Source organism: Empidonax traillii, unplaced genomic scaffold (assembly GCF_003031625.1).
Source record: "Empidonax traillii isolate 1590-97213 ecotype Southwest subspecies unplaced genomic scaffold, ASM303162v1 scaffold553:size485074, whole genome shotgun sequence".
Taxonomy (NCBI): Eukaryota; Metazoa; Chordata; class Aves; order Passeriformes; family Tyrannidae; genus Empidonax; species Empidonax traillii.
In genome coordinates, this window is record NW_020955746.1 from 278,884 (window position 1) to 292,447 (window position 13,564).

General features: G+C 53.7%; 1 protein-coding gene across 1 annotated transcript; it reads left to right on the forward strand.

Annotated features, from left to right (window-relative positions):
- Positions 1-326: 326 nt before the first annotated feature.
- Positions 327-12,906, forward strand: HHATL (hedgehog acyltransferase like). The gene is made up of 11 exons (XM_027897620.1): positions 327-468; positions 1,033-1,100; positions 1,439-1,552; positions 1,685-1,879; positions 2,871-3,080; positions 5,875-6,046; positions 7,241-7,385; positions 7,704-7,739; positions 8,433-8,634; positions 10,667-10,808; positions 12,050-12,906. The coding sequence occupies exons 1-11, from the start codon at positions 363-365 to the stop codon at positions 12,172-12,174; spliced, it is 1,515 nt and encodes a 504-aa protein (XP_027753421.1). The 5' UTR covers positions 327-362; the 3' UTR covers positions 12,175-12,906.
- Positions 12,907-13,564: the final 658 nt, after the last annotated feature.

A 13,564-nucleotide genomic window follows, 5' to 3' on the forward strand; every position in this document is an offset into this window, starting at 1 on the left:
CCATCCTGGACAGTTGGCATCCCGGAGCATCTCTGAAAACCGGGAGGAACGGGAAGAGCCCCTTATCAGGAACACCTGGCTGAGCCACCCCCAAATCCTGGCTCCTGCGTGGGGTTTCACAGCAACTTCTCTCTTTGCACCTGAGTTCACACCCTCAGGTGTGACCCCTCCTTGTCCTTCCCTTCAGCTTCCAGCCTTCCAGAAAGCCCCCAAAGCAGAGCTGAGGAGGGGCAGCAGGAATTCAGGGTGTTTAGGGGGGGTAGGAGGGCGGGTGAGCTCTCCCCCCTGGTTTCCTTCCCTCTCCTCTCTCCCTTTTCCCAGGTGTGGATCCCGTGCGGCAGCTGGTGCCGTAACCTGCCACCATGGGGGTTAAAACGATGCTCCCCAACTACGAGCTGGGGTTTTATGCCCTCGTGGTCACCTGTGCCGTGGTTTACAGTGGCAGTGGCATCTTCGAAGCATCCAGAGGTAACACTTCCCACCACGTCCCTGGGAGGGGGGGATGGGTAGGATAGTGAGGTGCCTGCTGCTCCAGTTCTCAGTACCAAGCAGCAGATCCCTGGCTTTAATTCTCGCTGAAAAACAGCTTGGAAATCATTTCCAAAGGGATTTTTTGCTTGGTTGCCTCCTTGTGCCCCTTTCCACAGCTCAGGGCAAGAGGCTGTGGGGTGTCCCAGCCCTCCAGTCAGTGCCCAGACAAACAGGCAACCACCCTGCCTACGTGGGAATGCCTCCCAACTTTTTTGTTTGAACCTGCAAGTTTCGTGGGATCAGCCAGGGGATGTGCCCTGGGAAAAAGTCTTTGCTGGAAGTTCCTGCAGAAACATCCGTGGTTGCTGATGGTTGTCCGTGGCAATTTGGGAGGGGGTGTTTGAGCCCTGATGGCTCCTCATTATCACAATGAAGCCTCCCTGCCTTGCCTGAACCCAGACCTCATTTGCCAGAGCTGTTTCTCTCCCCATAACTGTGGGGTTTGTTGGTTTTTTTGTTTGTTTGTTTGTTTGTTGTTTTGTTTTGTTTTGTTTTTTGCAGACAGCATGAACAGAAAGGCCTTTCGGGATGGAATAAAGCCAGGCTGGCATTACTTCGGCAGGAAGATGGTGAGTAGGGGAAGGACTCGGCCTTTTCCAGACAACGTGGTCAGTGCTGGACACTGGAGAAGCAGAGCTGCTTTTTCTGCTGCTGACACACTTCTGCAAAGTCCACGTGACTTGTGTTTTTGTCCCTAAAGTGGCCAGGAAAAGACCAGCCCTGCAGGGCCGGGGATGCTCTGCTTTGTGCGCGCCCGGACGAGCAACCTCTGCGCGTCCCTCCTGGGCTTTTGCGTCCGAGCTGAAGCCCTTGGGAGAGCCTGTGGGTGGAAAAATGGGAAAGGGGAGGCTGTGAAGGTTGCATGGCTGGCTCAGGGGTGTGAGCTGCCCCGGCGCTGCTCCCGCAGGACGTGGCCGATTTCGAGTGGGTGATGTGGTTCACCTCGTTCCGGAACGTCATCATCTTCGCGCTCTCGGGGCACGTCCTCTTCGGCAAGATCTGCTCCATGACGGTGCCACAGGTGAGCCAGGGCTCTGGGGGGTGGGGTGGGTGTGAAAGCACCAGGGGGGAGCTGGGATCTGTGGAGGATGGGGGGATGTTCTGGGCTCGGTGCTTTCCCCAGGCTGACCCCGGGCACGGCTCTCTCCCGCAGCACCGGGCTGTGATGTACATGATCTACGGGGCCCTGGCCGTGCTGGGCAGCATGGGGCTGGTCTACCTGATGATCATCCTCTCCCACTGCCTTGTCCTCTACTCCGTGGCGCTGGCCAAGCAGAAGTGGCTCTGCTACGTGGCCGGGCTCTGCTGTCTCGCCTCCTTCAAGGTGGAGCCGTTTGGCTCGTGGCAGGTGGGTGCTGGCCAGGCCCTGTGTCGGCCTCATTTCCAGCCCTCTCGTGTCCATATCCTTGGGTTTTTCTCCAAAGAGGGCTCCTGGGACACCCCCAGACCCTGTCATTCCTCCTGGAGTCAGAGCTCCCAGAGTGTTTGAGAGGGAGGGGGTTATTGTGCAGCTGAGCTTGGGAATATTCCCATGGGGACTGTGTCGTGTTTTGGTGGCTTCATGATGCAGAGCTCAGGGCACCTGAGTCCTCCTTGCTGCCCAGGCAACAGTTTGTCAGCCAGGCAAGACATGTTCCTGCCCTGTGCCTCAGTTTCCCCACCTGTAAGACAGAGCTGGGATGGACTCAGTGGAGTCCATCTCTTAGGTCACAGCCCAGTTAAGATTTTGTCTCCGTGGTGGGTGGAGAGTGAAGCCCAGGAAGGACTTTATCAAGCTACTCAGTCCCTCTCCATGGACCTTGTGCTGGCTGGGGAGGTCATGTCCCTGTGACAGGGACCCACCCCAGACCAACAGCTGCTTGGTGACCACATGGCCAAGAGGATCCAGCACTTCCTGGCTGCTCTGGGATGCAGGAGCCAGCTGGGAAATCAAGCCCCAGTTTCCTCTTTCCAGCTCATTCACTCCAGAGACAATTGGTGTCAGAGCATAATTAGAGGTTTTGCCTGAACTGCAAACTAAACTGAAAGAGGTCAGGGTTAGATGAGATGTTGGGAAGAAATTTGTCATTGTGTGGGTAGTGAGGCCCTGGCACAGGTTGCCCAGAGAAGCTGTGGCTGCCCCTGGATCCCTGGAAGTGTCCAAGGCCAGGTTGGACAGGGCTTGGAGCAACCTGGGCTGGTGGAAGGTGTCCTTGCCCATGGCAAAGGATTGGAAAGAGATGATCCTCAAGGTCCCTTCCAGCCCAAACCAATCTGTGATTCTGCGCTGTCCCCCACAAAGCAGAGGAGGGCGGGAGGGACACCACGTTCCCTGTGGTAACTCTCGGTTTCTCATCCAGAGCGGGTTTGTGACGGGAGCTTTTGATCTCCAAGACGTCCTTTTCTACGGGGGCAGCACCTTCACCATCATGCGCTGCATGAGCTTTGCCCTCGAGAGCTCTGAGAGGAAAGAGGGCATCTACTCCATCTTCGACCTCCTCAAGTACAACTTCTACCTCCCCTTCTTCTTCTTTGGGCCTGTCATGACCTTTGACCAGTTCCATGCCCAGGTGAGTGCTCCTGAGGCTTCCTGTGTTTATTTGCTTGGGTTTAATTCCCACCAAAAAAAGCCTCACTGAAGGTGAAAGTGGTTGTAGGACTTCATGTGGTCACCTAGAGCCTGTGGCCATGGTCTGGGCTGTGCATAATGCTGTGATTTTTGTGGGAAAGGGCATAAACTGATGGGGGTTTAACCTTCTTTTTGGGCTTTTGGCTGTTTCATGAGGGCAGCGATGAAAGGGAGTGTCCAGCCCATGTCCTCCTGCTTGGTGCCCCAGCATCCTTGTGTTGTCACCCCAGCATCTTCCTGCTGCCCCACTGAGCAGTGCCAGGAGGCCACAGTGAGGGCCAGAAGTGGACTTCTTTCTCTAGAAATACCTAAGATTGGGTGGAAGGTCGTGTTTCAACAATCAGGGGCTTCCTCTCTGCTCCATGAAATATTCTGATGCCCCAAATCTTTGGCTGTACCACAAAACCAAGGGAGCTTTTGGATGAGCAGACTCCTCAGCAGAAGCCTGGGCTGGGGCCAGCCAATCTCTGGAGCTGTTCCACAGGCAGGGATCAAGGAAACCAGCAGTGATTGATCTCTCCCTCCTCTCTTCTTCCCATCTCAACGTCGTTTTGGTTGTCAAAGCAAACTGGTGCTGCTGGCCAAGGGAGGGACCTCTTCCTGAGGGGGATTCCCACCACCCCTCTGGTTCCTTTTGAAGAAAAAGAGTTACACTGAATTTTTTGCCCCCAATTAATGCCTGAGCGTAGAAGCATTTTGGAAAACACTTTGGTGAATTCCAGAGAAAAAGCAGCCCAGGGCAGGGGAGAGCAGCCAGAGCCTCGTGGTGAGAGGACCAAAAACCCACCAGCCCAGCACCTTCTCTCCAACGTGGGGCCTGCACTGGTCACCTAAGAAAGGGTCTGCACTGGGCTTGTTTCCTCCAGGATGAGCCTTGATCCGAGTCCTGCTCCTTGCTGGTTTGTTCCCACGGGGAACTCACAACCTCGTGGTGCCTGCTGAAAGGAATAAGAGCCCTCAGGTCCTGCAGGACCTACTGAAAGGGTTTTTAGAGCATTTGACCCTGAAGATCATGAGGTCAGCGCTGGTGTCCCCTTAAGGGATGCAGCCAGCTACCTACAAACTGGGACATTCAGTTCCTCCTTGAACTCCCACCCTTCCTACCAGGCTCGATCTGGGGGGAAGTTTTATTTCTCATTCCTTTGCACAGCCCCAAACTGGGATGTCTAAAGCCACTTAATGGGCAATTCTCCCCTCTTCTGCTTAGAATGCTCACCCCAGAGGCACAAGGATTAAGTCCCCAACCCCTTTCCCATGCCCCGGCCAAGGGTCCTGTGTTGGCCTGGCCACCACTGCCATCTCCTGGCTGCATCCCCCCTGCACTGCCGGAGCTGCAGCTGATTGCAGAGGTGAGTTCTTAATTGCCCAAGAGCAATTAGAGCAGGAGGCAGAGAGAACCCTTCCCCAGGGTGGGGTGTATGGCCCAGTTAGGGAACAGATCTGTCCCTTTGGCTCCTACTGGCCCTGCATCCTGGTGGAGCTCTTGTAACCCCCTGGGAGATAGAAATTCATCTGCACCAGGGCTTGGCCAACCCAGTTTGAGCTGAGAAGCGTCTTCCACGCTAAGATCAAGGGGACAAATTCCCTTCTGTAGGGTTGGGAGTGTGGGGGACACAGCCCTGATCCCAAGGCGACGGTGACCAAGTGGTGCCACCACACACAGACATGAGGATGGGAGGAAACAACCTCGAGCTGCACCAAGGGAGGTTTAGATTGGGAGATTTGGGAAAATTCCTTCGTGGAAATAGTGGTCAGTCACTGGAACAGGCTGCCCAGGGAAGTGGTGGAGTCACTGTTGCTGGAAGGGTTTAGAAGACTTGTAGATGTGGCACTTGGGGACAGGGTTTAGTGGTGGCCTTGGCAGCGTTGGGATAATGGTTGGACTCAATGGTCTTAATGGATTTTTCCAACCTAAATGGTTCTGTGACCCTGTGGAAGGAGGGCTCTGTGTCTCCATACCACAGCCTGTCCTCCCTCAGCTGCTCCTCCAGCCCAGGGTCCAGCGACGTCTCCGTATCCTTAAAGCACCTGGCTTAGAACGGGCACAGAAAAAAATCTGGCAAAGGCTTTAATTCCCGGGAATCATCTGGATTTGACAACAGGGCTGGTGAGGCAGCCTGTGGATTATGCAGGGAGAGCTCCCACCTCTCGCAGGGAATAAAGGGAAAGTAATAAACATAAGAGGATTTTGGATACAGCAGCGATTTCACGGCGGTGCGGGGAAGCAAGGACATGGCTCTGCCCGGTGTAATCCTGAAAGCTCCCTCTGATGATGTTTATATCACAAGGACCAGAGATGTGACAGCTCCTGGAGGCAAAGCCTGGCCCCTGTTTGCACAAGACACGGCAGAGATGAAATCCCCATCAGTCGGGTCCCACCAATTCGGGGCGGCCCCTCGAGCAGCTCACCTTCTCATTTACAGCAGGAGATCCAAAATCATCACTCATCCTCCTCCTCCTCCCAAATGACCCTGGCCAAAATTACGTAGTGGTGGAGCTGTCAGGTGGGATTCCGTGCCTGGAATCCCATCCTTTGGATGTGATGGGAATGGACACTTTGCTCCCTCTTCGCAAGGGGCCGTCCTCAAGCGTGAAGTTGATTTTTCTGAGCAGAAAGAACAGAAACCCCTGGGAGTTCCCTGGTGGGTACGGGTTTCGCCCCACCTGGGGGTGGCACAGCCAGAGCTGTCCGTGCTGTGTCTCACCCTGTGGCTGCTCTGCTGGACTCCTGGCAGGTGAGCACGCGGGAGCTGAGGCGCAGAGACGACGAGATGAGGAGCATCCGGGTCAACGCCCTCCTGCACGCGGGGGCCGTGGTGGCCGTGGACATCTTCTTCCACTTCTTCTACATCCTCACCCTCCCTTCCGACCTGAAGTTCGTCACCCGCCTCTCGGACTGGTCCCTGGGTGAGTGGCACCAGGACACAGCAAAGAACGTGCAGCAAGGCAAAGCCTGGTTGCATGTAGGGAATGTTGTTCATAGAGTGGTCAGATGTGGGAATAGGGGCCCAGAGGGGTTACAGATTATCCCAAAATACTCATATTTAATCCTGAAATGGAAAATGTTCGGAGCAGTGTAATCTTCATTTAAAGCTGGCTGCTCTCTAAGCAGGGCTGGACGAGGGACCTCCAAAAGCCAAAGTCCCAGGGTGATGGGTGGTAGCAGGGCTGGATTAGGGACCTCCAAAAGCCAAACTCCCAGGGTGATTGGTGGTAGCAGGGCTGGAATTCAGCTGGCAGCTGGGTGGAGGATTTCAACTGGTCAAATACACACCCGAGGGCAGCATTTGAGGCACCACCCACGAGGCAGAGGACAAGCAGGGGCTGGAGGAGCCCCACATCTCTCCAGAGCGGCAGCTGGAGGGCAGAATAGAATCCTAATGCAGCTGGAATGGCACTAGCACTGATATAGGGTGTCCTAAGAGACCTGGGGGGACTGACCTAGCATGTGTGACTGCAGAGGGAGCTGAGCTATTCTGACTGTCCTGATCCCATCTGGCTGGTCCATGGTGGGAGCATCGAGGCACTGCATGGCCCTTGAGCTGAGAGCTGAATCCCACCAGGATAGGGACATTTCACCTCCTGCTTGCACAGGAATTTGCCATCTTTAGTGTCCGGTCCTGCAGGGTTTGTCTCCCAGTGTCAGACACCTCTCCAAGGCAGAGGTTCTGGCCCTGGCTCTGCTGTAGCACCAGTGTTACTTCTACGGCCACAGGGGACATTTTGATGGAGGTGCCAGCAAAACCTGAGAGGGCAGAGCTGATGGAATCACCGTGGTGATTTTACCATGGGTTATCAAGCCCAAGAGGGAAGGAACAATCTTGTGGTGGAATCAATGACTGTATGTACAGAATGTTTTAAGACTACCAAGGCAAATTAACAGTTTGCTCCCAAACGCCCTGAGGAAGAAGAGACTGTCCTTTGGTTAAAGCTTCCTAAAAAACTTGGGTTTAAAAGTTTTGCTGGTCAAAGGCAGCATTAGACTGCCCCCTTGATGTTATGTTTGTTGCAGCAGACTTCATGCTCCCGTGGGACACAATGATGAGGGTGATGCATCTCATGTTCCTCTTCAACAGTTTGACTCTCGTTTTTTTGCTCCAGCTGGCCTGGCCTACTCCAATCTGGTGTATGACTGGGTGAAAGCTGCTGTCATGTTTGGGGTCATCAACACCATCGCCAGACTGGACCACCTGGACCCGCCCCAGCCCCCAAAATGCATCACCATGCTCTACATCTTCGCAGAGACGTGAGCACCCCACACTCGCAGAGGGGAGAGGGATGGAGGGTTCTGAGCTGAGCAAAACGTGCAGGGAGCGGGGAGAACATCGGGGCTGTTCCTCTGAGGAGGTGGGGCTGAGAGCTGGGGACCGCCTGCAGTGAACAGCCCCTGCTGAACCTCCCAAGTCAGGACCTGGCACAGCCCAGGGAAATATTCCTGGGCAGGAACGAGGGGAGAAGTTAAACAAGGTCCAGGGAGTGCCTCACCAGGGGACTGGGTGTTTGAACGTGTATTTCGTCATCTTCGCTGTGTGTTTTAACATGTTTTTTATCATCTGCATTTCAGGCATTTTGACAGAGGGATTAATGACTGGCTGTGCAAGTAAGTGTCTCATTGAGCACCTCTAGCCTGGTTTGGGGTCTTCTCTTTCATCACACACTAGTGAAGCATCAAATGCTGTTCATCCCAAAGCTGTGCTGTCCCCTCCTTCTGGGTGAATCCCCACTATTTTCTCTGTTTAGCCCCAGACCTGTTGCATTAATTGCCACAAAGAGCAGCAGCCCCTTCTTCCAAAGCTGGGAATAAGAGAGTCCTGTCCCAGAAATCCCTTTAAGTCTGGTGGGTTCAGCGTTCCCTCGATGGGGGGAAGAGTCAGGTTCATATTCCACCAGGAGAAAAGGGAATTGAGCCCAGATCTCCCATATCCTGTAGCTCCATCTACCACTCCCTTAAGTGCACACCAGCAAACCTGTTGTGAAGGCAGTGGCTGCTCTGCAGTCAAATCCTGAGCACCAACAAGTCTGAGAGAGCCTGAGGCTCTACAAGTCCCAAAGTTTTATCAACCATTTACCTGCTGGAGGAGAAAAGGGGGGAATTTTGTGAGGAACGTGAGCCACAAGCAGCTGGGATGAGGCAAAAATCCAGAATGTGTCAGACAGGACATCCTCCCTCTCCCACTGGGTGCTCTGGATTGACCTGCCTGTGAGGAGCCTGTGGTGGGGGGGTGTGGAATAAGGGATTCCAGAGGGTATTCCCCGACTCCAGGCAGCACCAACCCCTTTCCTTGGCCATCAGGTACGTGTATGATCACATTGGAGAGAACCATGACAGCATCCTGAAGGAGCTCGTGGCCAGTGTCACCACCTTTGCTGTCACCACCCTGTGGCTGGGGCCCTGTGAGGTCGTTTACATCTGGTCTGTCGTCAACTGCTTCGGCCTCAACTTCGAGCTCTGGGTGCAGAAGTTCTTCCAGCTGGGGCCCTTTGCCAAACTGGAGGTGAGGGGCTGGGCTGCAAGGAGATGGGGGAAGGCCAGTGAGTCTGGGGCCGAACTCTGGTGCTGGGAAGCAGCATGAATTTAGGGAACTCAGACTTGGTTTGTACGAGTCAGGTCCGTTTTGAGCTGAGGTTAAAGAGCAGAATCCCTGATGGTGCCGTGAGGCTCCATGTCCTGGCCTCCTGAAGCTCTTTCCTGTGGCCTTTGAGGTCCCAGAATCATTAAGGTTGGAAAAGACCTCTGAGATGGTCAAATCCAACCCTCAGCCCAGCACCACCGTGTTCACCCCTTAACCGTGTCCTCCAGTGCCACATCCACGTGTTCTTTGAACACTTCCAGGGATTGTCCCTGGAGCATCCTTGAGATCACAGTCCTGGTGCTCTGTATCCCCTTTATTTTATGTTCTCTGTCACCCACCCAGAGCAAACTCCCACCTGCCCCTGCGACGCTTCCTGGGAAACTTAGGTTGAGGTGAAGCTTTCAGAGGGAAAACACAAGTCCGAGAGAAGCAGGAATGCAGCTCCAATGAGGCATCAAAGTACCACAGAGGGGCACAAAGTCTGAGCTCTGTCCACGGGGAAAAACTCAAATATTTCCCACATGGACACACGGGGAATATTCTGTGGGGAATATCCGTATTCTGTGACTCTGTGGGGAAATGGTTTTATATTTCCACATGGAAATAATTTGTTCTTCTTGTTCCGCAAAACGTCTTGGCATTCGGAGTGGTTTTGATCTAATCTCTTATAAAAACAATTTTTAGGTACTAGAAAAAATTATTTCCCAGATATTTCAAAGTCCGTCTCTGTTTGTTTGAGACCGAGGTGTCTCAGGGACACATGGGAAGAAAAGCTCAGGAAACTCCATCCTGGAAGCAATTATGTCCCTTATTTGTTTTGCTCAGCCCCAAGTCTGGAGATCCTAAACTGGCTAAATAAAAGATCCATTCTGAGTACAAACAGTGGAGAGCAATCCTCCCGTTTGCTCTCCTTGTTGAACTTCTAATCAGATTAAGGCTCTCACAGGCAGTGAAATCTCCTTCCCTGTGGCACCACAATTCTCAGCACTAAGTGGCCTGGGGATTCACTGTGCTCTTTGAAGACTGATATAAACCCCTTCCCTGCTCCACTCTCAGCAGCAGCTCCTGAGGGTTATGTGCCAGTGACAATTTCACTCTGCTGCTGTCACCAGTTGTCAGCTTTTTTTTTTTTTGCCTTTTTTTTTTTTTTTTTTTTTTTTTTTTTTTTTTTTTTTTTTTTTTTTTTTTTTTTTTTTTTTTTTTTTTTTTTTTTTTTTTTTTTTTTTTTTTTAATTCCTGAGAAACTTTACCAGGACCTGGGAGTGATTTCCATGTAGGGATAATAATAATAATAATAATAATAATAATAATAATAATAATAATAGTAATAATAATAGTCCTGGTATACCACAGCATTCCTCTGCTTTTAGGAATGGCTCACCCAGCCATTTCATTCCTAAAGGGGCTCCAAGAGAAATGGAGAGGGACAAGGGCATGGAGTGACAGGATGAAGGGGAATGGCTTCAAACTGCCGGAGGGCAGGGTTAGGTGGGATATTGGGAAGGAATTCTTGGGCTGAGAGGGTGGGGAATTCCTGGCACAGGTTGCCTAGAGAAGCTGTGGCTGCCCCATCCCTGAGAGTGTCCAAGGCCAAATTGGATAAACTTGGAGCAACCTGGGCTGGTGGAAGGTGTCCCTGCCCATGGCAAGGAGTTGGAACTGGATGAGTTTTAAGGCCCCTTCCAGCCCAAACCACCCTGTGATTCTACAATTAGCATAAAACTATGCCTAACATCTTGCCCCTACTCGTGGGACCCTGAAACACCAGCCCGGAGCCCCCGAGGCAGCCGAGCAGATGTTTTGCCTTGTCCTTGCATTTCTTCACCCCAGAGGCACTTAAGGCTGCTCTGACCTTTTTCCTCCCCTCTGGAATCCCAGCTGGAGCTGGGCCAGTGCCTCCCCTTTCCTTGCAGCCCCGTTTTCCCTCAGGGCTCTGCTCCTCTCCCCTCCGCAGGCCAAGCTGTCGGGGGCCATGTCTCGGCGGATCCGGGCGGCTTTCGGGGCGGTGAATTTCTGGGCCATCGTCCTCTACAACATCCCTGCCCTCAGCAGCCTGGACTTTGCGCTGCTGGTGACCAAGAGGCTCCTCGTGACGGGTAAGGTGCTCCCAGCCTGCCCCACTGAGGGGCCCTTGACTTCATGGGGACTGGGAGGGGAGCCTGAGACGGTGACTTTTGGGTCCTCTGGGGTCCAGACTGGCCCAGCTTGTTGCGTGGCTGCTCTAAATGTGCTTAATTCTCATGAAATAAGTGCAGGCAGTGGTTTCTGAGCTCCCAACCCTCCCCATGAGAGCACTTTGGGGTCCAAGCTGCCTTCCAGGTGTGCTTGTACAGCTCCTGGCACAGCCTGGCACTGATTTAGGCTCCTTGGAGCACTGCAAAGGTCACACTCACCCCACCAACCTGAGCCCCTGACTGTGAAATGCTCCCCTTGCTGGAGAAAGGAGTTTGCTTGTCCTGCCTCATCCCCTTTGCTCTGGCAGCTGTTCCTGCACCAACCTGAAGGTGACAGGTACAAATCCTCATCCTGCAGCCTGTGCATTTCTAATCAGTGGATGCTGGCACTATTTTGAAGTCTTCTGGAGCTGCCCAGGGTATAAATAGCCATCGAGAGCCCACGTCCTCCAGCCTTCCCTGGGATGGGGCTGGCATGGGGAACGGATAATGTCATACTCCGGGCTCAGTGTGCCAGGAGTGCCTGCCTGCTGAGCCAGCTGGCTTTTGCTGGTTGCATTATTCATTTCAGAGGTCCTGTTTTAGCAGGAGCAAGCCCTGTATCTCCCCTCTGCTGTGGATACAGGGTTTGTGATGGCAGATGCTGTCAGACCCTTCCTAAGCGGAGGGAGAGCTCCTGGTTCTCAGTCACTGACGTGGGTGACAAAAATACGTGTTTTCCTGGGTGGACACTGTGTCCCCACGAAGTACAGCACGAGGCTGGGCTTGATCCTCAGCGTCATTGGGGCCCCAAAGCTTCCAGAAGGTCACAGCGTTGAGCAACGGGCAGATTGAATGGGGAGAAAGTCAACCACCATGTCTGAACTTGAGGAGCAGAAGGAGTTTTGGGGATAAGAGAGGGCTCAAAGCTGTGTTCCCACATTGATTGCAGTCCCTGGTGCCTTGGTGGGCTCAGGCACAGCTTCACCCAAAATCTGCCCCTGGGGATTTCTCTCTTCTCTCAGCGAAGCTGCGGGGCTGGATCTGGGATGAAAAATGTCATTGGCCCTCATGAACTTGTGGGACCTCCCGAGCCCACCTGAGAGGCGGCAGTGCTGGTGGAGAATTGTCCTCTTTGGGCGTGGAACCACACCAGGATGACCATGTCTCCCTCCCTCTCCTAGGTTTCCCTGTCAGCACCTTGTCCATCTGGTTCATCACGTACTGTGGAGTGCAGCTGATCAAAGAGCGCGAGCGCATCCTGGCCATCCAGGAGGAGGAGAAGGGTGACAAGGCAAAGATGGAGTAGGGGAGGCGTCAGCAGGCTTATCCCAAAGCCTTGTCTCCCTTCCAGCCACCTGCTGCCAGGTCAGCCCCTGGCTGGGGCTCTCCAGGCCCTCCTGACAATCGGACTTGTAGCTCACCCTTGTAGAGGTCACCGGGAAGGCACCGCTCACCCCCTTGCTGCAGGAAGGATTTTCCATCAGGCACAGTGGGCGTTTCACAGGCTCCCCAGGCAGCTCCCAGGATGTTTCTTTAATGCCAGGTAGAGCCCATCCCATGGTTTTTCTGACCCTCTGACATCGTGCAGGCCTAGAGACGTCACCCACAACACTTGGTCCACCAACACTCGGCTCTCCCACGGGACGTGTAGCTCATGTTTCCCTGAGGAGACCCTCCAAGTCCCATGGCTGGAGGTTTTAGGGTGGCCCAGGACACTGAGAAAAGGATTAGCTGGGGCTGAGCCTGCTCTGAGCAGACCATCTCAATCCCCTGTTCCCTTCACCACAGGACATGATCTGATTTACTGTGCGGGGTTCAGCTCCTGTGGCTGTGCAGTGAGGGCTGTGAAAGGGCTCAGCAGGATCCTCTCCTGCCAAGAGGTAGTAAATTAATAGTAGAGGCTTTACAGCAAAGGGAAGGAGGACCAGGAAGGACACATGGGAGGGTGACTCTCTCCCCACCTCTGTCAGCCGTGCATGGCGGTGGGTGGGTGTGACAATCTCTATGAAACACAGGTCCCTTCATGGATAAATATCTCCAAAAAAAGTGATTTAGTGCCAACACCAGGAAGCCAAAGTGCTTCACAGCCGTTGTGCATCGTCTACAGCTCACACGGGGAGCGAGGATGCCAAAGAAACACAACACGTGGCCCACAGCTGCCTGGTCCCCAGGCCCCAGATCAAGCCCTAAGGGCTCTCCACTGCTGGCTCTGAGACTGAGTGGCCACCACAACCGCCCTGCTGTGCCACACGTCCTGGGACTCAAGCCAAATCACCCTTCTGTACTTTTTTTTATGCTATGGACTGAGGTTTGAACTCACGTTCCCGCCCATGGCTGAGGGACAGAAGATGCTGTAGCCACTCTCCTCCAGCCACCCACCCCTTTTCTCAGCTTCCTTTGGTGTGCACAGCCCAAGGCCATGCCTGCACGGCTGAGTGAGCACACAGGCAAACACAACCAGAGGAGAAAGACCCTGGATGAGGGGCAGTGAGTCGGGGCTGGGGGGGAAGCCCATGGGAGACTCCTTGGAGAAGCAGACTTTGGGACGCAGCACGGGAGTGTGTGAAACACGGTGCCTTGGGGAAAAGGTGGGGGGGTTAATAACTTCAAAGTAGCTCTGGCTCTCTTGCACTTTAGAGTAACTTTCAGTGGCCTTATGTCCGAGATGTGTCGGTGTTTGGCGAGGGCAGAATCTG

Coding starts and splice junctions, on each gene's coding strand:
- HHATL (XM_027897620.1), top strand. CDS start 363: ATGGGGGTTAAAACGATGCTCCCCAACTACGAGCTGGGGTTTTATGCC. Junction 469..1,032: donor CATCTTCGAAGCATCCAGAG/GTAACACTTCCC, acceptor TGTTTTTTGCAG/ACAGCATGAACAGAAAGGCC. Junction 1,101..1,438: donor ATTACTTCGGCAGGAAGATG/GTGAGTAGGGGA, acceptor CTGCTCCCGCAG/GACGTGGCCGATTTCGAGTG.